The following is a 24,538-nucleotide window of genomic DNA, read 5'->3' on the forward strand; positions in this document are numbered from 1 at the left end:
TTCCAGCAGCCTCAGCAGCGGGGAGAGGCAGGAAAGATTCTCCTGAGACCCTACGGAGGAGCCTGCCCTCTGACTTGCAGCCTTCAGGGCCGTGCAGGGAGACGCTTCCATTGTTTAAGACTCCCGGTGTGCGGTCATTTGTCTTGACAGCCCTGGCAAAGCACCTCAAATCCCAACTCTGCCCCCGCTAGCTTTACCCTGCTTATTAGTGATCCCAGGTTTTCAGTTCTCCATCTGTAAAATCCTTGTTTAGTCTTTGAGTGTTTTCCAAGCACCTGCCCTAGCTCCCAGACCCTGTGCTGGGCTCAGGCAGAAGCCGGCTGTTAGGCAGTGGGTAGAATGGGCCTTTGCCCCCACGGCACATGAAGGGGACTGTGGCGTCCACCTACCAGATACCTCTGGCTACACCTCCAGCCTCCAGCCCTTGGAAAGCATGTGACTCAGAGCCTGCGGGCCAGGACCAGTCCACCAGGGTCCAAGCACACACTGCCACCCTTCACTGCCTTGTTGGAAGATTAAAGCAAGAGGCTGGCCAGCTGGCACCAGCTGCTGCTTCTAACACATGCAGCTCTGTCCTCTAACATCTGGTGCTACAGATGTGTGTTTTCCTTTTGGAAATGGAGTGACATTTGTACTCTTTCGCCCAGAGACAGGACCCAATGGCACTGCACCTCCAGAGAGGTGGACAAACTACTTCAAGCTCACACAAGGGGAGAGAGCAGTGACTGAGAACCGACAGGGTCCCCGGATCATCTTGGAGGATGAATTGGGTCCTAGGAAAGCTGAAGAGCTGCAGCAGCCCCACGCAGTCCTCAACAGGGTCTGGTCTGCTGCTTTTTCCCCAGAAGGTTCTGAAGAGTCGATGGAGAAACAGCTGGGTATTCTGTTCCTCAACGGGGCTGGCTCCCAGGCTCTGAGCCTGCTGCGTGGCCACAGGCAAAGGAACTTGAACAACAGACCTAGCATCATTTCAGTCCAGCGCCCATTTCCTACCTGGGGAACCAGGAGACTCAGCCACCAGGTGCCTGTGTGGTCCTGGGCCTCCTGGCCTCAGTATGGACACCGGGATTGTGTTACTCCTTGATTTGGTGACTCCCTTGTGACTCGCTGAGGATACAGGGCAGTGGCAAGATTTCTCTAGCACAGGGCACGTTGCTTCCTGCCCCCTCAGGGGAACCTGTGCTGAATTCAGCTCATGGTCCAGAGTCAGCTCACAGGCTAGGGGGCCCTGGTGACAGGCAGGGCAGGCAAGTGACAAACCTACCACCTCCCCTCCCAGAGCACACTCTTCCAGTGTCTGGTCAGCATCGCGTGTGTCTGCTAGAGCAAATGCATGTTGCTCAGACGGCTGAAACACGGGTGACTGCTGGAGCATCTTCAGCAGCTTCTCACTAGAGTGTTTTGGGATTTGACAGTTTCAAATCTGTCTGAGGATCATTTTCAGACACTGAGCACTTCATTCTAAGACTGCCAGGGGCCGGATTCACTAATCCCCTTCATCCAGAGTCCCTGAAGAAAGACCTAGTTCTGAGCTTTTATAAATTAAGCATAATCCTTAGGAGCCTAGAATGAGAAGCAGGAATCTGCAGTCCAGTGGCTTTTCTGGAGAGTCTCCATATCCTGGTGTAAGTTCTCCAAGACAGGGACTGAGCAAGTCAGGCCAGCTCGCTCCCACTGGCCATGTCCCCAAGATGCAAGGGCCAGGAGGGGACCCGCACCCCCGTGAGGGAGCAATGCAGGATTTCCCCTCTCTTCATTTGAATTACACTAACTCTTAACTTAAAAAGGAATGCTAGCCACTGACCCTACCAGCCCAACAAGCCCAGCTGCTCTCACATGTTCTGGTTCAAAAGAACATTTGTTTGGGGGTTGGAAGAAAGGAAAGGTTTAAAACAGAGGCCAGATGTCCACAGTCAAGGTGGCCACAGCTGGAGGGATGCACCTTCAATGACATGACCAACCCCACCCTCCAATGGGGCAACTAGGATAATGGGAAGGGTGCCCACCCCACCGAGTGCTTCTCCTGGACGAGGCAGAGCATGCCAAAGGTGACCCAGCCATTGCCAGAGAAGCCTCCTACTGCTGCTGCCCACCAGGGCCCAGGACAGGGCAGCACATCCACATGGCAGGCACAAGGCTTGGGCAGACCCCAACACCAGCCCCAGCTCCCACCTGGTCCCATGGTTTGCCCCTGTATGGCCTTATGCATCTCAGACCTGAAATGTGTTCCTTTCAACGTGGCAACAATCCCTCTACTACAGCCAGCTTCTCATTAGGATGAGAAATGAGATGATGGGCCCCAACTTCCACCTGATTCAAGGATGATTTTCATTACTGACCAGGACACCTTTCCTTCACCCTGGGCACACAGTTACATGGGGTGTTGTTGGCATGATGCCTGCCGCAGGCCCTGAGGTCTTAAAATTGCAGCCTGCAGCCTGTTCAATCTGGGCACGTGAGGATTCGAGGCGGTGCCCTGGGGAGGCCTGGCAGTGAACCCTCAGTGTGTAGTGAATGGAAGTGAACCAACCCCATCAGCTGTGGGGTTTGTTAATACAGAAGAAACATGCGTGGCTTCTGGAAGGGCCCAGCTGGAAAGGGGAGCTTCTCAAGGATTCGGCTCATTTAAATTGTAATCCCAGGAAAGCTCTTATGCTCAAGAGTCCCTCCTTCCTTGATGTGCCCAGACGTGGCCTAACAGCACAGCAGAGCCTGGCCAAAGCCTTCCCACACCCACCTGCGCCCAGGCCTTCCCCTGCAGGGCCTCGGCCCTCCTGCATCTTCTGGATCTGATCCCTCTGTCAGTGTTCAGCGCCAACAACTTTCCCTCACCTTGGCTTTTCAGCCCCGGCTGCCACCTTAGTCTCTGAGCTTATCATAGCCTGGAAGTCCAGCCAGGACGGATGCCCAGGGCTTCCCCCCCTGGGATGGGCCTTCCTGCATCTCCATGGGTCCAGGCCTGAGCACAGGCAGGTGGCAGCCAGGAAGGCAACCTTCCCTGTCTGCAGCTGTGCACAGTACCAGGCGAGCTGGATTCTGCGGACGCCCCCAGAGCTCACCACCTGGAATGCCCCCATGGGATGTTTCGTTAGGCCCCAGCGACTCTTCACCTAACTTGGTGGCACCCATTCTGGTCATGTTCATAAAGGCACATGCTGCTGCACCCCACCCAGACCTCACCCTCCACTAGGGTCAGAGGAGGGGCCGAGGCCAGCACTGTCAGGAAGCATGTCCAGGGGTGTCCCACCCTGCAGTGCCCTGGCTCACCACAGTTGTGGGACATAACTCCCCAATGCCAGAGACACATCTCAACCCATTTCATTGGAGAAAAATACTCTAGGGCCACCAGTGGCCACATCTCACCTGAGGCAAAGCTGAACAGCCACTGCCCAGCACCCCCGCTTCTAGGGACAGAAAGCTGCAGCTCCAAGTCACAGCCGGCCAAAGCGGATCACCCAAGTGTCACCTGATCCTGAATCAAGGGGGAGTAGCCAAGCTGACGGGCGAGGCCAAGGTGGAGATACCTGCTCAGAAACAAATTCAACCCTAGCCATCCAAGGAGTCCCAGCCCAGCCCTTGGAGGGGAAAGGCTCCTTGGAGGAATCAAATTGCTGGGACCATAGCAGGTGGACCCAGCACTTGCAGCCCAGGGAGACTGACAGGGACCCCAGCAAAAGGGAATGTGAGACAAGACAGCCACACAGCACCTGCTGCAGCCAGAGGAGCTGGGCTGAGGAGGGCAAGAGAGGAGGACCTTGACTGCAGGTGAGAACAGCACGGCTCTGGACTGGGTCACACGTCCAGCCAGAATGTCCCCACTGCCAAGTGAGATGAGAATCGGGTTTCTTACCGTGCCTGACTAGTTCCCTGAGGAGCAGATGCTTAGCATCCACTAGGGGCATGACCCTCGTCAAACAGCCAGGAGGGCTTGTGAGTCCAGGAATCACAGAGAGAATGCGTGAGCAGGGATGCAGCACTGGGCCCAGTGAGCCTGCAGGCCTGATCAGCTGGACTTGGCCACGAAGGGAAAGAGTGCTGCAGGGGGAAATTTGGCTGCCTGGACACCATGGGGCAAGGGCTTTCTTGCTTTGTGTGAACACTTGGCATTTTGCTGACAACTGGAAACATGGTCTAGGCCAGAGGTTGGCAAACACCTCCCTGAAGGGCCGGATGGTAAGCATGCTGGGCGTGGCAGCCGTATAACTTCTGCTGCACATTCTCCTTCCTTTGCTTCCCCCTCTTTGTCTGAAGACTCTTTAAAAAAGTGTATGGCCGGGTGCGGTAGCTCACACCTATAATGCCAGCACTTTGGGAGGCCGAGACAGGCAGAACACTTGAGGTCAGGAGTTCGAGATCAGCCTGGCCAACATGGTGAAACCTAGTCTCTACTAAAAATACGAAAATTAGCTGGGTATGGTGGCACACACCTGTAATCCCAGCTACTCAGGAGGCTGAGGCTTGAGAATTGCTTGAGGCCAGGAGGGGGAGGTTGCAGTGAGCCGAGATCACGCCATTGCACTCCAGCCTGGGTGACAGTGAGACTCCATCTTAAGAAGAAAAAGTATAGACTGTCCTGAGGTTCTGGCCTGGTGGGGGCAGGACTGGAAACAGGCCCCTCATCCAACTCTACCATGAGAGTGTCCACAGGTGTCAGAGTTGTGTACATCTCAGCTGCTCATCAGGTTGAGGGGCCATCACAGGGCGCCCGGCTCGGAGGACATCCCATGTGGCAGTCCCCTATGCCTAGATGCTCTGAGGTACTGGCACACCCCCATTTCCTCTCCCCGAACTTCCTCTTGTGGGGACCTCTGGTCTGGGCTTTCGTCAGGAGGCCGGTGCCTTCATGTTGGACAACTCTGAGCAGTTCTGTGGCTCTGGGAGCTTTGCCTGTGGGTCAGCTCCCCATGAGAAACTGCCATGACAGGGAATTTCCACCTCATCTTGAAGAACAACTTGGAGATGTGGGCCTTCCTCCCTGCATTCTCATCAGCTCTGACTCTCACAATGGCCTTAGGGCTCAAAGTCTAGGCAAGACCCTAGCATACACTTCATGGGGGGCCACCAGACACCAAGAGTGGGCTTAGGGTGACCAGGAGAAGGCAGAATGTTCTAGATGGCCTGCTTCTCCTGGGGAGTAAGGCCAGTGCTGTCTCAAAGGCTTAAAATGGGGTGAACCCACCAGGCACCACACTGGCTTTGTCCCAACCCAGTGACATCCCAGAAGTGCAGCTGGGGTCACCTTTTCCAGAATGCACATCGGGACTGGAAGACCAAACTACAGGTCTCAGTAGCCCAGGCACTTGGATTTTTACAGCCCTAGACACACCGTTATGCCAGCCCGAACACCCTGAGATAAAGCTAAGGCATCAGGATACCTCCAGGATGTGCTTCAGTTTTCAAGTTAAAAAAAATGCTGTAAATGTCCTTTTTTAAAAACTTGTTAATTGCTAAGGATCCCTTATAACTGAACTTTGGCTTTCTTTTTTTTTTTTTAAGGAAATGGGAAGTTTCTGCTTCGGGGAAAATAAGTGGAGACTTCCCTCTGCGACACTTACTAACATCTGGGGGCCCCTGAGTGCCCTGGCCTCTTAAACACCCACACTGCCTTGGGTGGCAGGTCCTCATGTCTTGGTCATCACAGTTACAAAGAAACCACATTTCTGAGTCTCTCGAAAAAAAAAAAAAAAGCTTCAAAAAGTCGGTTTAGTCAACCCTCACAAGAATAAATCCCATTAGTAAGAATAAAGTAATTCCACTAAAGAAAAGGCCCAAATGCCTGTAATCCCAGCACCTTGAGAGGCCAAGGTGGGTGGATCACTGAGGTCAGGAGTTTGAGACCAGCCTGGCCAACATGTTGAAACCCCATCTCTACTAAAAATACAAAAATAATTAGCCGGGCGTGGTGGCATGCACTTATAATCCCAGCTACTCGGGAGGCCGAGGCAAGAGAGTCGCTTGAACCTGGGAGGCAGAGGTTACAGTGAGCCAAGATCATGCCACTGCACTCCAACCTGTCCAACAGAGTGAGACTCTGTCTCAAAAAAAACAAAAACAAGAACAAAAAGAAAAGAAAGAAATGGTCTAAAAAGCTTGAGGAGCCCTCGGTGGGCTGAGCGCTTCCAAGAAGGCAGCCAAGCTGTGGAGGGTCTTCTATGTCCCTCCACATGCCTCTGAGGGCAAGGTCTGGGGAAGGAGCCCGTGCCTTGGTGGGAATGCATGTGACAGAGGCATACGCATGCTCCCCACAGCAACAACAAACACCCCGCACAGTTTTGGATGCTGGAGTGGCTGCTGCACCTGTGCACTTTCCTATCTACACCCAGCTTCCCCCGCTGGTATTGCTGCTCCAATCCTCGTGGTTGTGTTGCAGATAAACCTGAGGAGATAGTCCCGGCCTCCAAGCCCTCCCGTGCTGCTGAGAACATGGCCGTGGAGCCGAGGGTGGCGACCATCAAGCAGCGGCCCAGCAGCCGGTGCTTCCCGGCGGGCTCGGACATTAACGTGAGTGGCCGTGCCCTGAGACCACACGGTGGGGGGGAGATGGGCAGTGACCCAGGAAGTGGGTGGGCTGTCTCAGCAGCTGAGGTGCGCATGCTCTCCTGTCTGGTTCATGCTGTCCAGAGATGGGGCCCAAATCTAAGTGGCCATAGGATGAACAGCCGGGTCCATGCAGACTCACAGTTGGGGGACAGAGCAGGCTACATCCAAGCCCTGCCAGTCCCTTACCACACTGTCTGCCTCTATTCACTCAGTACCCCGAACCTTGAAGGCATCCCCCATCATACTTGGCTGAGGACCTGTGAGCAGATGGATGTAAGGGGCCTTGATGTGCTCTTCAGACAGAGGGAATCTCGGCTCCTAGTCCACCCAGAGCACAGAAATGCTCTGGCCTGGAAGAGGCCATCTGTCCCACATCCCATGTGGCAGTCCCCCAAGCCCAGATGCTCCAAGATCCTGGGCAACACCTGTCCTCGGAGCCAGAAGTGCCGTGAAGGGCTTCAGTGTGTGCGGGGTGCAGTGGGTGCCCGGCTCAGAGCAGGCTGCCCATGCCATGGTCACCTTCCCTGGGTAGTCAGGATGGACACAGCTAGAGAAGGGCCTGGGGCAGAGGCTGCTTGATTCCCCCAGGGCACGTTCTGAGCAAGGCCTGGCCTCCTGGACCCCTGGATTGCTTCTCGGTTTTCCAGAGGCAGCCGTTTGAGCCTGATGTTGGATTCCAGCACTGCCTACCTGTCCTGATTGCTTACTTAATTTAGTATTCTCTTTGAACCAGTATCAAACTAACTCACTGTGCCTTTTCTTGAACAATAACACCCATAAATATTATAAATTTACCATGAGGCTTTTCTGTAATGTGCATTAAATAACTTAATGATTAAAATGAAAATATCTGCCTTCACCCCTCCTCCCATCACCTCTGAACTCAAGGGCCTGCCCCTCCAGGCCTGCCCGTCCTTGCCTCCCATTTTGTTCCCAGTCCTTTGCAGCACCCATGTGCCCCACCTTGTTGGAGGGTGTCTGAGATAAGTACCCTTGACCTCCCCAAAGGGTCCCACTTTCCTCCCCAGCCTCAGGGCCACACAGTGAGACAGGTTGCAGACACATGGAAACTCCATCTCCAAGCTAGAGTAATGAAAGCTTGCACACCAACATTTCCATTGAGCGTCCACATCTGATATTTTCCTAGGTTGCCCTCCAACACTATGGATATGGGGCCCCGAGCCATCTCAACTTGGCAGACAAATCAGCAACCTGGGGCACCAAAAGGGTAGACAGCACCAGGACTCTGCTTCCAAGGTGGAGGAGGGGAGCTCTGGGCTCCTCCTAGAACAGGCCAAGAAGGGAGGAAGCTGGGGACAACCCACTGCTGCAGACTCCAGCTGTAACCCCAAACAGCCCCGGGGCTCGCTTAAGCTAGCCGGCACATCACACTCACCTACAAGCGACAGCACCTAGTTGACCTTCGCGCACACTATGGGGCTGGTGTCATGAGCCCACTTTATGAAAGAGGAAATGCTGGCTCCTGTGTAAGGACTTGATGGTCACATGGCACACAGGGAGTAGGGTATGGACACAGGCCAGACTCCGCTGCCCACCACTCTGTGCCCTCTCCCGCAGGACATCCAGCCTGGCCCCTCTCTCAGAGAGACGTGTCTGTCCAGCTGCTCTGGCAAATGGCGTCGCAGCAGACCACATCTCCATGGAGCAAGGCGTGCTGCCGTCCTCACAGGGTCAGAGGCCAACAGCACTGCAGCCAATAGGAAAGGTGCCGACAGAGGGCCCTTCCTGGGCGCTCAGTGCTGTGGTTCTCACCAGCCTCCTTGTAGACTTGAGGTGGCTCCAGAAGCAGCTTCTGGAAGCTGCAGTGGCAGAAGTTCCCTTGTGGCCTCTGGGGCCTGTGACCGTGGGAGGGGGCTGGCCAGGGCTGCATCTCACCCTGGGCTCTCTGGTTTGCAGTCTGTGTATGAACGCCAAGGGATCGCCGTGATGACACCTACTGTTCCTGGGAGCCCAAAAGCCCCGTTTCTGGGCCTCCCTCGAGGTACGATGCGAAGGCAGAAATCAATAGGTAAGAAGTGTGGCACTCACCCACAGAAGTTGCCCTGGGCTTTCAAACATGGCCTTAGAGCCCTTTGGGAGTTCCGGCGCCCCCAGGCCTGCCACCGCTTTCTTGGCATCCCACCCACCAGAGGGTAGAAACCTGGCTTTGCCCACCAGGGAGCCACTGGAACACCAGAGTGGCATGAAACTTATCTACCCCGAAGGATACAAATTCCAGGGTGGTTTGTATAATCTCGAAGCCCAGTATCTGTGATAATTCCAGCAGGGTAAAGGGGGAGGGTGGGCAGGGTGGTCTGGGCTAGCCCCCCTGCTCCACCCTGCCCTGCTCAGGGTGGGAAGGGTGAGTGGGTTCCCTGTGTTCCCTAGCCACCGCCAGGCCAGGAGTATGAGCTCAGCAGATATACTTCCAAGGGTGATCAGGTCCGGGTCTCGAATTCTAATGAAATAATGTACTGTGTGTTGCAGAAAACTGCCTTCCTTTCTTCTTGTCACAACTATTCCTATTGACTCTGTTGCAGGCAAAGGTACACTTGACCTTGAGACAAGGTCACACTTGACCCTTTGAGACAGTCCTTTGTGAGATAATTCAGCATTGCCTTTACTGTGTCAATTCTGTTAGAAGCTAAGGCCCCTGCCCTGTGAGAGTTGTGGGGGCAGCCCCGGGACTCTGGTATGCCCAGCCCACCCCAGGGGCACTGTCCTGTGTGTTCTGGAAATGCCTCTGGGCTGCTGTGTGAAAGCGCAGCATCCTTGTGAGTCTGAGGTGGATGACTATAGGCAGTCACTAGGCAGTAAGTGGCCATGGAGGTGGTGTCTGCTGCACTTAAAGCTCCCCCACACCAGCAAACTCAGGGAGAGCTGCGTGTTTGTCTTGTGGTTACTGGTTAATAACAGCTGATTTCCTCCTGTCAGACAGCAGAATCTTTCTATCAGGTCAGTGAATCCTTATGGTTTGGAATCTGTAATCTGAATGTAACCCAGTTTACTTTATAAGGTGTATTCTTAAATTAGTACTCCTTGGAACATAATTGCCAGGCAACCAACTCGTAGTGACTGGTCAATGGAGAATGCCTTGAATGACCCATCTTTGCAATGCCAAAATGTCCTCCCACAAGGAGTATGTTAAATTTGGAATACCCTTATCGAATGGAAGTTTTCTTTGGAATAAATTATTGTAGTTTGTCCTAGGAATTTTTTTCATTTCAGTAATTTATTTTGCTACCTCTTTGAAAAACCTGCATGCCCCCGATATGAGACCCCCTGTGCCGTGCGTCTGTCGGTGCGTGTGTGCGTGTCTTGCTTCCCTTCTCCCCCAGTGCTCCTGTTGACATTTCTGCGTCTTGAGCTGCTGAACAGTTTGTAAAGTCACACTCAGGCAACATACCCAGAGAACCCTCAGGCCCCGCTGCTGGCTGTCGTAGGACCTCAGCCGCATCGCCCCACACTCAACATTCATATACTTTCATGAGGTCAACTCATGGAACACGACCTGGACTTTGTGCCAGGTCAGCCACACTGGAAGCCTGGTCAGTTATGATCATGGTGGGCCTCTGGGCCCTCAGCCGCTGCTCCAGACAGTCTCAGGCAGGACTAGTTCCAGGGCTGCCGTGAGGACACAGAAGGGGCTCGCTGAGGCCTGGCTCAGGCCAGGGTCTTTAAAAGAACCTGGGCTCTCCCCTCAGACACAGGCTCCAGAGCCCACACGGCCCCTCCTCTGAGCTGGCAACCCCTAGCCGCCCATCTCTCCGCAGGTCCAAAGAACTCCAGGACACACAGAACCCTTAGTGGGGTTCAGTGAAGTCAGGCAACAAAAGGATTCACATGACCCTAGAATGAAAGCACCTCCTTCCAGCACACACAGGGCCAACCGTGGGCAGATGGCTGCACTCAGGGTGCCAGAGGCCTCCCTGTACATCTGGGCAGCCGCGGGGCTCAAGTGCCATCTGGACAGAGGACTGCACGCCATCATTGCCACATAAACACAGCAGTACCGGCAACCCTTTCCTCTCATTTCAGATGGACAGGTGACAGCCTTAAGCCCCTGCCCTAAAAACACCCCCAAGGGGCCCTTACCACACCTGAAAGGGCATGGCGGAAGGATACCTCTTATACCTCTTGGTCTAGCCAACCCAGCCCCCAGTGCCAGCACAAACACACGTGTGCACACACATGCACATGCAGCCCCAGGCGAGCTGCCCACTTGGCCTGCAGAGTGGCACGCAGCTCAGTGTCAGGCGCCCTCCTGCCCTGGACTCACACAGCTCCGTGCTGCAGCCTGCGCCCAGAGGCCCCACAGCAGCTCACTCACAGCATCCCCAGTGCCTTTCTGTCCTTCCCTTTCTTGTCTTTTGGCTCACGGCGGGCCATGTGACTAACGACTCAACACTGTGGCTTGTGCTGTGTTTCATGAACACCCGTTCATCATCTGACTCTGTGAGTTTGTGGAGACGTAGCATATCGCACGTTCCTAGGAACGTAGGGTTTGTTACTGTTGTGACCTAAAGCTAAACCTATCTTCTACTTGTAGGAATAACAGAGGAAGAGCGGCAGTTTCTGGCTCCTCCAATGCTGAAGTTCACCAGAAGCCTGTCCATGCCGGACACCTCCGAGGACATCCCCCCTCCACCGCAGTCTGTGCCCCCATCCCCACCACCACCTTCTCCCACCACTTACAACTGCCCCAAGTCCCCAACTCCAAGAGTCTATGGGACGATTAAGCCTGCGTTCAATCAGAATTCTGCTGCCAAGATGTCCCCCGCCACCAGGTCCGACACGGTGGCCACCATGATGAGGGAGAAGGGGATGTACTTCAGGAGAGAGCTGGACCGCTACTCCCTGGACTCTGAAGACCTCTACAATCGGAACGCTGGCCCGCAGGCCAACTTCCGCAACAAGAGAGGCCAGATGCCCGAAAACCCGTACTCAGAGGTGGGGAAGATCGCCAGCAAAGCCGTTTACGTCCCCGCCAAGCCCGCCAGGCGGAAGGGGATGCTGGTGAAGCAGTCCAACGTGGAGGACAGCCCCGAGAAGACGTGCTCCATCCCCATCCCAACCATCATCGTGAAGGAGCCGTCCACCAGCAGCAGCGGCAAGAGCAGCCAGGGCAGCAGCATGGAGATCGACCCCCAGGCCCCGGAGCCACCAGGCCAGCTGCGGCCCGACGAAAGCCTGACCGTCAGCAGCCCCTTTGCCGCCGCCATCGCCGGAGCCGTCCGCGACAGGGAGAAGCGGCTGGAAGCCAGGAGGAACTCCCCGGCCTTCCTCTCCACAGACCTGGGGGACGAGGATGTGGGTCTGGGGCTGCCTGCCCCCAGGACACGGCCCTCCATGTTCCTCGAGGAGGAGAGTTTTGCTGATGAAGACGGCGCTGAGCAGCTGTCGTCCCCCATGCCAGGCGCCGTGCCCAGGGAGCCCGAAAACCATTTCATGGATGGCACCGAGGCCAGTGCTCAGGGTGAGGCTGGGAGGGCACTGAATTCCACGTCCAAAGCCCAGGGGCCTGAGAGCAGCCCAGTGGTGCCCCCAGCGAGCGGCGGCACAGCCGGCCCCGGGAATTACGTCCACCCGCTCACAGGGCGGCTGCTCGATCCCAGCTCCCCGCTGGCCCTGGCACTGTCCGCAAGGGACCGAGCCATGAAGGAGTCTCAGCAGGGACCCAAAGGGGAGGCCCCCAAGGCCGACCTCAACAAACCTCTTTACATTGATACCAAAATGCGGCCCAGCCTGGATGCCGGCTTCCCTACAGCTGCCAGGCAGAACACCCGGGGGCCCCTGAGGCGGCAGGAGACAGAGAACAAGTACGAGACCGACCTGGGCCGGGACCAGAAGGGTGACGACAAGAAGAATATGCTGATCGACATCATGGACATGTCCCAGCAGAAGTCAGCTGGCCTGTTGATGGTCCACACTGTGGACGCCGCCAAGCTGGACAACGCCCTGCAGGAAGAGGACGAGAAGGCAGATGTGGAGATGAAGCCGGACAGCTCGCCGTCCGAGGTGCCAGAAGGTGTTTCCGAAACCGAAGGTGCTTTACAGATCTCCGCTGCCCCCGAGCCCATCACCGTGCCCGGCAGAACCATTGTGGCGGTGGGCTCCATGGAAGAGGCGGTGATTTTGCCATTCCGCATCCCTCCTCCCCCTCTGGCATCCGTGGACTTGGATGAGGATTTTATTTTTACAGAGCCATTGCCTCCTCCCCTGGAATTTGCAAATAGTTTTGATATCCCCGATGACCGGGCAGCTTCTGTCCCGGCTCTCACAGACTTAGTGAAGCAGAAGAAAAATGACACCCCTCAGTCCCCTTCGTTGAACTCCAGCCAACCAACCAACTCTGCAGACAGCAAGAAGCCAGCCAGTCTTTCAAACTGTCTGCCTGCCTCATTCCTGCCACCCCCTGAAAGCTTTGACGCCGTCGCCGACTCTGGGATCGAGGAGGTGGACAGCCGGAGTAGCAGCGACCACCACCTCGAGACGACCAGCACTATCTCCACCGTGTCTAGCATCTCCACCCTGTCTTCCGAAGGTGGAGAGAACGTGGACACCTGCACAGTCTATGCAGATGGGCAAGCATTTATGGTTGACAAACCCCCAGTACCTCCTAAGCCAAAAATGAAGCCCATCATTCACAAAAGCAATGCACTTTATCAAGACGCACTCGTGGAAGAGGATGTAGACAGCTTTGTTATCCCCCCACCTGCTCCCCCACCCCCGCCAGGCAGTGTCCAGCCTGGGATGGCCAAGGTTCTCCAGCCAAGGACCTCCAAGTTGTGGGGTGACGTCACAGAGATCAAAAGCCCGATTCTCTCAGGCCCAAAGGCAAATGTGATTAGTGAATTGAACTCTATCCTACAGCAAATGAACCGAGAGAAATCAGCAAAGCCGGGGGAAGGACTGGATTCACCAACGGGAGCCAAGTCCGCCAGCCTCGCTCCAAGGTAAGTCTGCGGTTGGTGCAGGTGCATACCGCTCCATGTGTACTGTCCCTGCTGACCAGGAAAGGCCCTCGGGGAACAGCCCCGCCGGACACGAGGGGAATTTGTAAAGCCTGTGTGGGCCACATCTGTTAATGCAATAACAACACTTCTTTTTCTCATGCTCCTGGACTCCGGGACAGCCAAGTAATGAGCACAGCCATCCTGGTGGGACACAGCACTCCCTCATAAAGACTTGTAATGAAATGAGGCTGCTGGAACCTCCCCACCTTGGCTTCCAAAGAGAAGCTCCACTCTCTCCTCTGTGCCCTCCAGATCTCTGACAGCACCACCTAGAAGGCCATTTAGAGCCTCGCCAAAGCCCAAACCAAGCTTCAAGTCGGTTGCAGGAGACTAGCTGCCCCAAGAGAGCAGCATGTGGGTGGGCGGCAGGTGCAGGTGTCTGATTGCACGTGTGGGTTCTTCTCCCCATCCCATCACTACCAGGTCTGCAGGCTAGGGAGGCACTGGGTCACGGCTGTAGTGGTGAACTCCAAGTGAAATACATTCTTTCCTGCCAGCCCATCCTGTCCTGGGGCAGAAGCCTCCAGCTGTGTCCACATCAGCCCTTCACAGTATCATGCAGGGTTTACATTATTTCCATTGGAACTGAAGATAGAATCAGTCAGGAGTCATTTCTAGACACAACCAGAGGGTTCTGTCTGAGGCTGGAAGGAGCCTATATTTGATCGTTCTTGCACTGCTATAAAGAAATACCTGAGACTGGGTAATTTATAAAGAAAAGAGGTTTAATTGGTTCACAGTTCTGCAGGCCATACGGGAAGCATGATGCTGGCATCTGCTCAGCTTCTGGACAAGCCTCGAGAAACTTTCAATGATCATGGAAGGAGAAGGGGAGCAAGAGAGAATGGGGAAGGTACCACACTCTCTTTAAACAACCTGATCTCACTATATGAGAACTCACTAAACTATATACAGTGCCTGAGGGGATGGTGCTAAACCAGTCATGAGAACTCCCCCACCATGATCTGATCACCTCCCACCAACACCTCCTCCAACACTGGGGATTGCAATTTCGCAGGTGAGATTTGGGTGGGAACACAGATCCAGACCATACCAGGGCCCCTCAGTGGTCTGTGGCTTTTGGGAGCCCCACTGGCTCCTGCAATGGCTCATGGTTCTTGGTTCTCCTCCCCTGTGGCATACACCATTTTGCTGTTCCCCAGGCAGCAGCGTCTTCAGTCTCTCCCGCTGGTATTTGATCTCGAGTTTCATCATTTTGACTGATGAAGCCTCTCTCCATACCCCTGCTGGGCAGGCATCTGATTTAAGCCGCTCAGTGCATTAATCAGTGACATCACATACAGCTGGGACTGGAGATACTGACTGAGAGCCACAATTTTCCCAGTTATTTTTCAGTGTGGATGTAAATAAATTACTCGGATGCCACACATTACTCTAGAGGAGTATCGATAGGCTGGCATTGGAAGAGAGAAGCACAGTGACACTGCAGACATTCAGACAGTGCCTCCAGTCAAGGAGAAAGCCTTTAAGAATTATGTACATATATACCTACAAGTACACTCAGCCTCAAGAAATTTTTTTTTTTTTTTTTTTTTTTTTTTTTGAGAACGGCTGCTGCTTTGCCACCCAGGCTGCAGTGCTGTGATGTGATCTCGGCTCATTGCAGCCTATACCTCCTGGGCTTAAGCACTCCTCCCACTTCACCTAGCCTCCTAAGTAGCTAGGACTATAGGCACATGCCACCACACCCAGCTAATTTTTTTGCTAGAGATGGAGTCTCACCATGTATCCCAGGCTAGTCTCAGTCTCCTGGGCTCAAGCAAACCTCCCAGGTGCAGTGGTTCATACCTGTAACCCCACCTCAGCCTCCCAAAGTGCTGGGATTACAGGCATGAGCCACTGCACCCAGCCAAAAGTCTTAAAAACTGACTAGTTTTACTCTTCCCCATTACATGATAATGTGGGTCTTCCATCATTACTCTATGTGTATCCAACAATTAAGAGGCCTTATATTAGGGTTTCACATTTTTACAAAACACTTTCACACGGGTGGGTAATTTTTATGACACCTGGGAGTAAGTGTAAGTCACACCCATTTTTAAGAGGCTAAGTAGTTTGTCCACATGCATGGTCAGCAGGAGACAGATCTGGGACACAGGCTGGGGTTTCCTAACCCTCGCTTCCGCTTGTTAGCAATGTCTACAGTAAGAAAGGAGCTGGAAGGGAATAGCTCTAGAGCTAGAGGAAGGAATCCACTGTTGAGGCCAGTGGGGCATCCTGCACCAAGCCATGCTCCCCTGAGCACTCCACCCTTAGTCCAGGGACCTTGTCCATGGGGACCTCTTCCTGAATGGCAGCTGGACAGCTCGTCCTATCTACTCCTCAGGCTGGGTGAGCTCCTGGGGTGCCCACAGGGGAATGGAACTCCAACTTGCAGTGTCTCTAGGGTTTCTCTGCTCTGCATTGCTCCAGGGTGACCCTGGGTGAGGGCTGGCTCAGGGCAGGCTCCTCCTGGACTCTGAGGAAAGCAGCTGCAGCACACTACCACCAACCCACACGTGGGCGCCAACAACAGCCGCCTCCCAGCTGTCTTGTTATTTATAGTCCAGCTTTCTTACAGTAAGAACAGGAGTCCACACCTATGACACAAAACATTCACCAAACACCAGGCACTGCACTCCATGGCACCCCTGAGTCAGGGGCTGTAATTGTTCCCACTGTGCAAACAAGGAACCCGAAGGCAGGGCAGTGAAGCTACTGAGCCAAGGGTACTTCACAGGAAGCTGCGAAACTAGACCTCCAACCTATGGAGCTGGCTCAGGGTTTGACTCGACCTTGTGGGAGCAAGGGATTCCCCTGGAAGGAATAGCCAACTAGTGAATCCAACACCTGCAAGGCTGAGACTGCCCAAGGCAGGGCTGCTTTCAGGCCTCTGGCTCCCCTTAGGCCAAGCTCTTTGGTCACCATGAGGCTGATAACAGCAGGCTTAGTCACTAGGAGGTCACCCTGCAGCTTAGTCACTAGGAGGTCACCCTGCAGCTTACTTAGGAGGTAACAGCAGGCTTAGTCACTAGTGGTTCACTGGCACTGCCAAGCTCCCAGAGGCCATGTCTGTCCTTCCTGCTCCTGCCCAAGGATTACACTCAGAGCTGGACTAGAAGCAGGATGGCCAGAGGACAAAGATGCAGAGCATTCACTGTAGGCACTAAACTAGGCTCAACTCTCTCCCTTGCCCTTGCTTCTCAGATCTAACGAACTCGCCAGGCTGAGCACTTGGGGCAAAGCCCCCATGGAGGTGTGCCACGGCCACGGGACACACTGACGAGGACAAGGGGGGGCAGTCAGGACCACCATTGGGGGGGCCCAGGACAAAGCTGCCAGGGCAACAAAGCTGTCCCCCTTGCCTAAGGGCTGTCTCCTCACAGCCACAGACCTCTGGGCACATCTCCTTTGCTGGGTGCGGCCTTCATTGATGGGCCCTGGGCACTTGATTATCTGAGGATCAGAGGGAGCCTTCAGAACTCTCACCTGGGCTCACCTGCCTGGGCGACTCACCACCACTTTTAAATGTATCTAAAAATTAAGAGCTGTGATGGCCCTGAGCAAAATGAGGCAAGAAATTGGATGAAGGGAATTCCTACTGAGGAAAAAGAAATGGTTTTTCTAGGGAAAACTGAAAACCCGCCATGCTTTTTGAAATGACAGATAAGCAGTGGTGCAAAAATCCCATTTCCATAGAAACAAGTTTTGATTGCCCAAGAAAGGTACAATTTTTAGAGTTGTTCCTCAAACATTCATTCACAAAATGGGCAGAACCCTCAGCTGAGCTCGACTCTTTTAAAGTTCCTCCCATCTTTGGATTCTTCCTGAACAACTGAGGTAAGATTGTTTTCTTTTCCCTTCTTGCAAGAACCCAGGAAGGGATCAAAGGAAGCAGCAGCAGATTAAATGACTAGATCCTTGTTTTCCTTGGGTATGTGTGACTGAACTTTAGCTATGAATGAGTCTCTGCTGCTGTAAAGCTCATCCCTGAAATCAAGGATGACATGGAATTTGCAGGCGTCTTAATTACAAATACGCTGATGAAAGAAAGATGATTAAGTAGTTCTCTTTAGTACATAACGTTAAAAGAGAAAATGTGTATCACGTTAGAGGCATCTCTCGGGCCTGATCTGAAAACACTCTGCCAAGAATGGAGATGTCAGTTCTGAGAAAAGTGTTCTGGGACCACCTGGCCTAATTATTCCAGGAGGTAATCTCATCTTTGATCTCAATCAAGTGAGGGAAACTATGGTTTGGGGAAAGAAGAGTGAGTGTCCATGAAGAGTCAGTGGCCCCTCCTCAGTAGAACGCCAAGGCACCAGCTGCCAGCCCAGAGGTTTCCTCACCTGACAGCGCCGCACACTGGGGGTCCCAGCACAGAAGCCAAGGCTGCAGAAGCTTGGAGCCAGAAGCTCCTCAGGTGCAGGCCCAGGAGACTGACTGGACACTCAGGCTTGGAATCACGGCCCAGTCCCACAGTCTTCTGAGTTCACTGGTCAGGAGTTCACTAAGCTACTTTCTACAAGCCTAGTACCAGTCTGAGGCAAGAGAATAATGAGAAATACACCAACAAGGATGCCTGGGCCCTAAGAGTGGGGCAGCAATTCTGTCACTAATCATTCACTCAACAAATAGGGATTGCCTTTATGTGCCAGGCACCATGCTGTGCTCAGGATTTATCGCTGAACAAGAAAACATCCCAGGTCCCGCTCCCTTTGGGGAGCTCAAATTCTCGAGAGAAATGGACAACAAATAATGAGAAACCCAAAGTGTGACAGATGCCACAAAGGAACCATGACATGCTAACAGGTTGAGTGACCAGTGCAGAAAGGGCTGGCTATGATACACTAACAGGTCACAGTGACCACCTGCAGAAGAGAGCCATAGTATAGTAGCAGATTACAGTGACCACATGCAAAAAGGGACTGACACTCTGCAATGAAATGGCATTTGAATGACCAGAAATTTAAAAATGAGACAGCATGCAACCAGGAGTGGAGCATCCCAGGCATGGGACAGAGTACAAGGCCCTGAGGCCAGAAAGCACCTTCCATGCTCATGAAACCACAGCCAGGTTACAAGGGGCTTGCAGACCATGGGCATGAACGAGACCGAGTTCCAGATACGGCTATCTGCAGAGGGCTTCCGAAAAGGCTCAGCATGACCAGACTTTGTTTACTGAAGATGGCCCAGGCAGCTGTGTGATCAGCTGAATCCAATGGTGACACAGGGAGGCTGCTGTGGGAGTGTAGGGGCCTGCACTCTGGAGACAAACAGGTAGACTCAGGAATAAATGCCTAAGGAACCAAGGAAAACACAGCAGCTTGCCTCACTTATATGCTTTGAGCCAAAACAAACTTGCTATAACCCAGGAGCCCCAGGTGTCATTTGCGCCCCCCACTCCCCGCCAGCTTTATTGAGAGATAATTGACACATACCAGGTGCCGATTGTAAAGTCAGATAAATCTGATGTTCTTTACCATCACTTCCATGGCAGAGGTCAGCTTCACATTCATTCTTTGTATGTGGGGCAACAGAGCAGTGAGTGTGTGCCTGTGGGGGGTCCCCCATGGCTTCTGTTAGAGGGCATGGCCTATGAAAGTTCCCCAGAGTCCCCTCTAGGACACAAGCCCTCTGCAGTGAGGGGGTCCAGAAGGGACCTCAAGACTGGCCTTCATTTCCCCATGGGATGGATGGGCTTGAGGGAAATGTGTCCTGTGAAACTCCAGGTCCCAGAGGCCTGTGAGAGGGTTCAGCCTACCTGGGGTGTGAGCTCAGGTGAGCACTCATGCTGCAGCTTTCCTCCCAAGGCCCCGCCCACTGCCTCACAGCACCTGTCTCCCCTTGCCAAGGCCTCCAGTCCTTCCTGGGCTCTCTGCGGTATTATCCTGATAGCATCTTGATTTTCAAATAAATTACTTTGGGTTGCTAGAAATTATCTCTTCCCAGCTGATCCCAGAGCACAGACTGCTTCAAAACTGACTCGGTACTAAAAGTGGCCTCACAGTGTTTTCAGCACCTCAGCGCCACCAGGGTGGTTTGAGGGTTTCCAGGCCCTGATGGAAATGGGAAGGTGATGTCAGCAAATGAGAGTGGATGACTGGATCACTAGTCAAGTTGTGCGTCCACGGGGGCTGGTATTCGTGGGAGTTGGGCGAGGATAAATGGGAGTGCCTCGTCCTTGCCCATCAACGGGCGGATCTCAAGACAGAGTCTTCCTCCCCATGTGGACATGAGGTCCCTTTGGCAAGAGCATATCACAGGGTGAATCTCTCTTCCCAAGAGCTGGGCACCTTCTTGATCTTAGCTGTAAACCTCCTGGTGTGAAGACCTGGATTCCTGGTAGAACTATGGCAGAGCCTCAGGCTGCCTGCCTGCCTCCCAGGTCTGGCTATGTAACTCGATCAAGTCACTTAACTTCCTGATCTGGGAAAAGGATGTATTATTCATCAACAGTTCAGTCAACAATCATTTATTGCACCCCTGTTCTGGGCCAGGCTTCAAGGATTGAAACTTGACCAGGACCCCCCTTGTGGCACTCAGAGCCGTGGGTGAGGTGGAGGCCTGGCAGCTGCTGAGACACACAAAGCATAGCACAGGTGAGCAGTGTGGGCTCCAGTCCCCATGCCCAGGCCTTGGGGAAGCTAGGTAAGGACTTGGTGCCCCCAGTTGTCTTTTCAATGCCCTGCTTATCAGGAGGCTATCAAGATGGGATAAATGAGAAAGCAGTTTGGATATCAGTGCTATTTTCATGCAAGATGGGGGCTCATCTCTAAAATGCAGAGGTGTGCGGTGTGCTGGAGAGAACATGTGTTGACAGGCTCCCAGCCCAGCCCCAGTGCTGGCCAGACCCAGCAGGCCCTTGACAGGCAGCTGGTGGGAGGGACAGAACCAGCATGCCTAATCAGCATCACTGACCAGCCTCTGGCCCATGTTCAGCTACAGTTAAAGAGCAAATGACCCCAGCTATGCCAGAGGCTGAGGCAGGAGGTTCACCTGAGGAGGTCAAGGCTGCAGTGAGCTATGACTGCAGCATGACCCTGTCCTCCAAAAAAAAAAAGCCAAACTGAATGTGTAAACAGTGAAAAAGCCACTTGCATCTTTACTTCCTCCACCCCAATTAACTTGTACTGACTGATGAAATAATAGCGCCTCTTTGAGTGTCTCAATTACCTTAAGGTTTTTTTAATTCTCACATTTCTATACGGATTTGATTTAAAAGGCAGGGTAGAGAGTGGTGACCTGGTGGGGAGTTGGGTGTGAGTGTATATATGTGTCTGTGTTCTAAATCAGGGCAGCAGATTCCTGTGTATTCCGACCGGGAACCCAGCAGTTGCTTAGCAACATAACCATCTGTGCAACCAGGAAGATCCAGTAAATACCATCAATGTGATTAACCAATAGAGTCAAGCTGCTGAGGAGGGCAGGGCCGGCAGCCCAGGGTGGCCTTCACCCTGCGTCTCATGCTCCCAGGCTATTATTTTCTAAAGTGATGTTGGGCAGGGCACTGGCAGGCCCAGGCACATGGCCACATCTGACACAACCCATGATTAGCCACTGGACTGTCATCTCATGATGCAGACTTGAGGCAAAGCACTCGTCCTGTTGGGGCGCCCTCCCCCACCAGGAATGTTCGTTCATCCTCCCTAAGCCACAGGAAAGACAGCTCAGGCACCTGAGGTAGGAAATCAGCAATAAGCTGCTTCTCAGTGGGCTTCAGGCAGGGGCAAACTTCACTCGAGTGCCACTATTTTCTTTCGTTTTTCCTGGTTATATTCCTTCTTTATAAGTGGTTATATTATCCCAAGCCAAAGAAGAAGGCAAGGTTGTGAGTTTCCATGCTCCCTATGAAAGTGATGCCACATTGATGTTTCAGCTCTGGGCAGGCTGTGGCGGCCAGAGGGACCACTACGGATGGGCTCTCAGCCAGAGTCTGCCCCACTGCCTTCATTTCATCTGTCGGAAGCAGCTTCTTTCTGTTTCTTCCTTTCTTGTTCATTAATTTTGCAGTGTTGTCTCAAGTCATTCCATGTCATTTTCATTTGCTCCCATGACCGGTGTTAACAGAAGAGGGTCGTGCTGAATGGAAGTAAGTGCCACCTGATGCTGCTGCGTGACCCTGTGTGTGCCACTCTCATGCTCCCACTGCCCACTGAGGCGTTTGCAGAGCCTCCTCTTCGCTTCCTAACCACACACACAGCTGCCTGCACAGCCTTTCCTTACAAAAACTAAGATCAATCCCAATTACCTGAGAATAGCTGGGTATTTTCCCAGTGAGGGCGGCATTGAGGTGACCCTCAAATACCACCCAGGTGTGAAGCAGGGGCTCTCACTCTGGGGGAATCACTTGCTTCTGCTTCACAGGCCTGGTGAGCACCAAGGCCAGAACCCAGCCGTGCTGCCATGGAGGAGCTGCCTGGAGTCAGGGCTGCAGGTGCAGTCACCATGCAGTCAGCTTTAGCAAAAGCACATGGAGACCAGAACTTTACCTCAGCTACCCCCTCCTCCTCTAGTCTTCTGTGGGCACTGTCATATTGTAAGATGTTTTCCCATTTTATAGAAAACACTCCCTGTGCCCCAAGGTCCTTGGCCCTAATTAACACCCCAAATCACCTCTAAATACAGTGGCTTTCAATTTCCCCATTATTTGATTTAAATCCTCTTGGCTTGATTGTTTTATCAACATGGACAAATAAGCCTTCCCCAGAATGTGTGTACTTGTGAGTCTGGAACAAACACAGAGGAAGAGGCCACAGCACCACCAGTTTTAAGTTGCTCAGGTTGGAACTGGAGCTGGTCTTTCCACCCTGGTTTTACTACCAGAGTGCTGAATTTGCAGGTTTCTCCGTGTATCCTATGTCCACAGCCCACCTCTCTGTTGAGAATCTAGACTGAGATACTAGAGGGTGTTGGCCCCTCTCCCCTGCTGTGAAGCCCCGCTGGGCTCTGATTTCTTGATTGTGAGTAACTGGGCCCAGAAACAGTGGAGGAAACAGTCTCACCTGCCTTATGCCCGTTGGTGTAATCAGTACAACCAAGACCAGCAAGCCACCATGGGGGGTGGGGGCAGGTTCTACATGGGGATGCCTGGTGTATAATATCTCCCACTCAGGGGCGCCCAGCCCTCTGGAAAATGGCACGTGAACACCCTATGGGTGGACAGGGTCCCTGGCCCAGCAGTGCACCACCAGCCCCTGCAAACACTTCTCATAGCTGGATTGAAGCCCAAGTCCACAGCACAGGCCCCTTTCAGACTTGCAACTCCTTTCTCACTATGGACTAGTCCACCCTCTATGTAACAGTGACTAACATCAAGTGGGGCAGTGTCCCACAGCTTAGGGGCACCTAGGTAACTGATGGGTGGTTTCGCCCAAATATACATCCATGGTAAAGAAATGGAAAAGAAAGACTGGAGACGGACTGGACCAGCAGCAGGGCTGTCTCCTGCTCACTCCCTTTGCTTTTAGCTCTGGAGGGTTTGGGGCCATTACCTTTGTGCACGCCCTGGAATGAAAACCAAGGCCTAACCAAGTGACCTCTAAGGTTCAGTGCCTCTCAGTGTCTGGGGAGATTGTTAATTGCAGACACCTGGTCCCCACGCACAGCACTCCTGCTTCCATAGCTTTAAGACAAGCTCAGGAGTCCCAGGTGGTTTCTGTGACACGTCTGTGGACTCCTCTTTGGGAAGTGCTGCTCTAAGTGGTCAGCCATTGAGCTCCAAAGATGGCCCCAAGGCAAGTGGATGAACTAGCGCCCAGCAGACAGGCAGGGGCTTCATTCCTGCCCTCCAGGGAGTCTCCCCACATGGCAGCATCTCTGCTGTTCGCAGCTCTCCCCATCTCGCCCATGATGGTTTCACTGAGATGCTGCAGCCCACCACCATTCACGGTCACAATGTCACACCAGTGCACGCCTCCTACTCTCCAGAGCCCCTCCATCCAGGCTAACCCACCACATAGGAGGGAGAGGAGCCCACTTCATGTGGGAAGACATGGAGACGGGAGAAAAACACACCCAAGCTGGCATTTGGCAGAGCCAGGGATCCAGCAGACATCTCTCAAGTCCAGGTCTTGAGGAGAGAGCTGTGGTAGGATGGATCTTTCCAGAAGCAGTGGGTGGGCTGTCCACATCTACGTGAATGAGCCCAGAAAGCAAGAGACCCACACCTCTCTCGCCCCTCCCCAGTGGCTGTAGCTTTCCTAGGAGCAGTAGGATGAATAGGCCTTCAGGTGGGGACAGCAAAACATGCACCAGGCCCAGAGCGGCAGTTGTTCTCTAGGTGTGGAGAGCGCCTGCCACAGGCCTTGGCCAAAGCCTGTGAGGGTGCGGCATGTAAAATGCCACCTCCATGTGGGCAAGCGTGAGCACTGGGACTTCTCTGGCACTGAGATGGGACCTCCTGCCCATGCGAGTCATCTGGCCACCTCCCTGGGACCAGTAAAGGTTGGAGCTGGAAAAGTCATCCTGTCTGACCTGAGCTCTGAGGGCTTCACCTGCCCAGCCAGAATGGCAAGGCACAGGGGTCCCTTGGGGATGCCCATGGCCACCCTGGGAAGATGGAGCGGCTTGCCCATTCTGCTTTTCAGTAAGGACCGTATGTCATACCAGTGAGCCTCTCACATGAAAGGGGCTAAAAATAACACAGTGCACCCCAGCTCCTTCTGCAACAAAACCTCCACTTGGTGGGTGCTGGATGGTGTCACCTCAGGAAGGTGAGCTCAGCCCACGCTGGCCACACAAGCCATGCCCTGCTATCTGAGTTTCCAAGTGATCTCAAACCCTGAGTGCCCCACATAGTTTCAGGGGTTCCAGTTACTAAAAGGGGCCACCTGGGAAGGATCCTGCCCTGCTCTTGTCCACTTACCCAAACACCTAAAGGCTGCCAGGTAGCTGATAGGGTCCTCTCCTCCAGGTGTGTTCCCTCTCACCTGGTGAAGTGGAGGCACTGGTGATGTTACCCAGCATGTTCCACACCTAGG

General features: G+C 53.6%; 1 protein-coding gene across 4 annotated transcripts in view; it reads left to right on the forward strand.

Moving 5' to 3' along the window:
• The window catches only part of SHANK2 (SH3 and multiple ankyrin repeat domains 2), a 648,778-nt gene that overhangs the window by 619,862 nt on the left and 4,378 nt on the right, over positions 1-24,538 (forward strand). For 3 of the 4 annotated variants that reach the window (XM_064370277.1, XM_064370276.1, XM_064370279.1), the window contains 4 exons: positions 6,371-6,501; positions 8,458-8,569; positions 9,475-9,495; positions 11,090-13,496. In XM_064370277.1, coding sequence (XP_064226347.1) covers positions 6,371-6,501; positions 8,458-8,569; positions 9,475-9,495; positions 11,090-13,496 — 2,671 coding nt within the window. The remainder of the gene's footprint in view (positions 1-6,370; positions 6,502-8,457; positions 8,570-9,474; positions 9,496-11,089; positions 13,497-24,538) is intronic. The other variant, XM_064370278.1, reaches the window with a different exon arrangement.

This window comes from Aotus nancymaae, unplaced genomic scaffold, assembly GCF_030222135.1.
Source record: "Aotus nancymaae isolate 86718 unplaced genomic scaffold, 86718_ANA_hifiasm-v0.15.2.pri h1tg000106l, whole genome shotgun sequence".
Classification (NCBI taxonomy): domain Eukaryota; kingdom Metazoa; phylum Chordata; class Mammalia; order Primates; family Aotidae; genus Aotus; species Aotus nancymaae.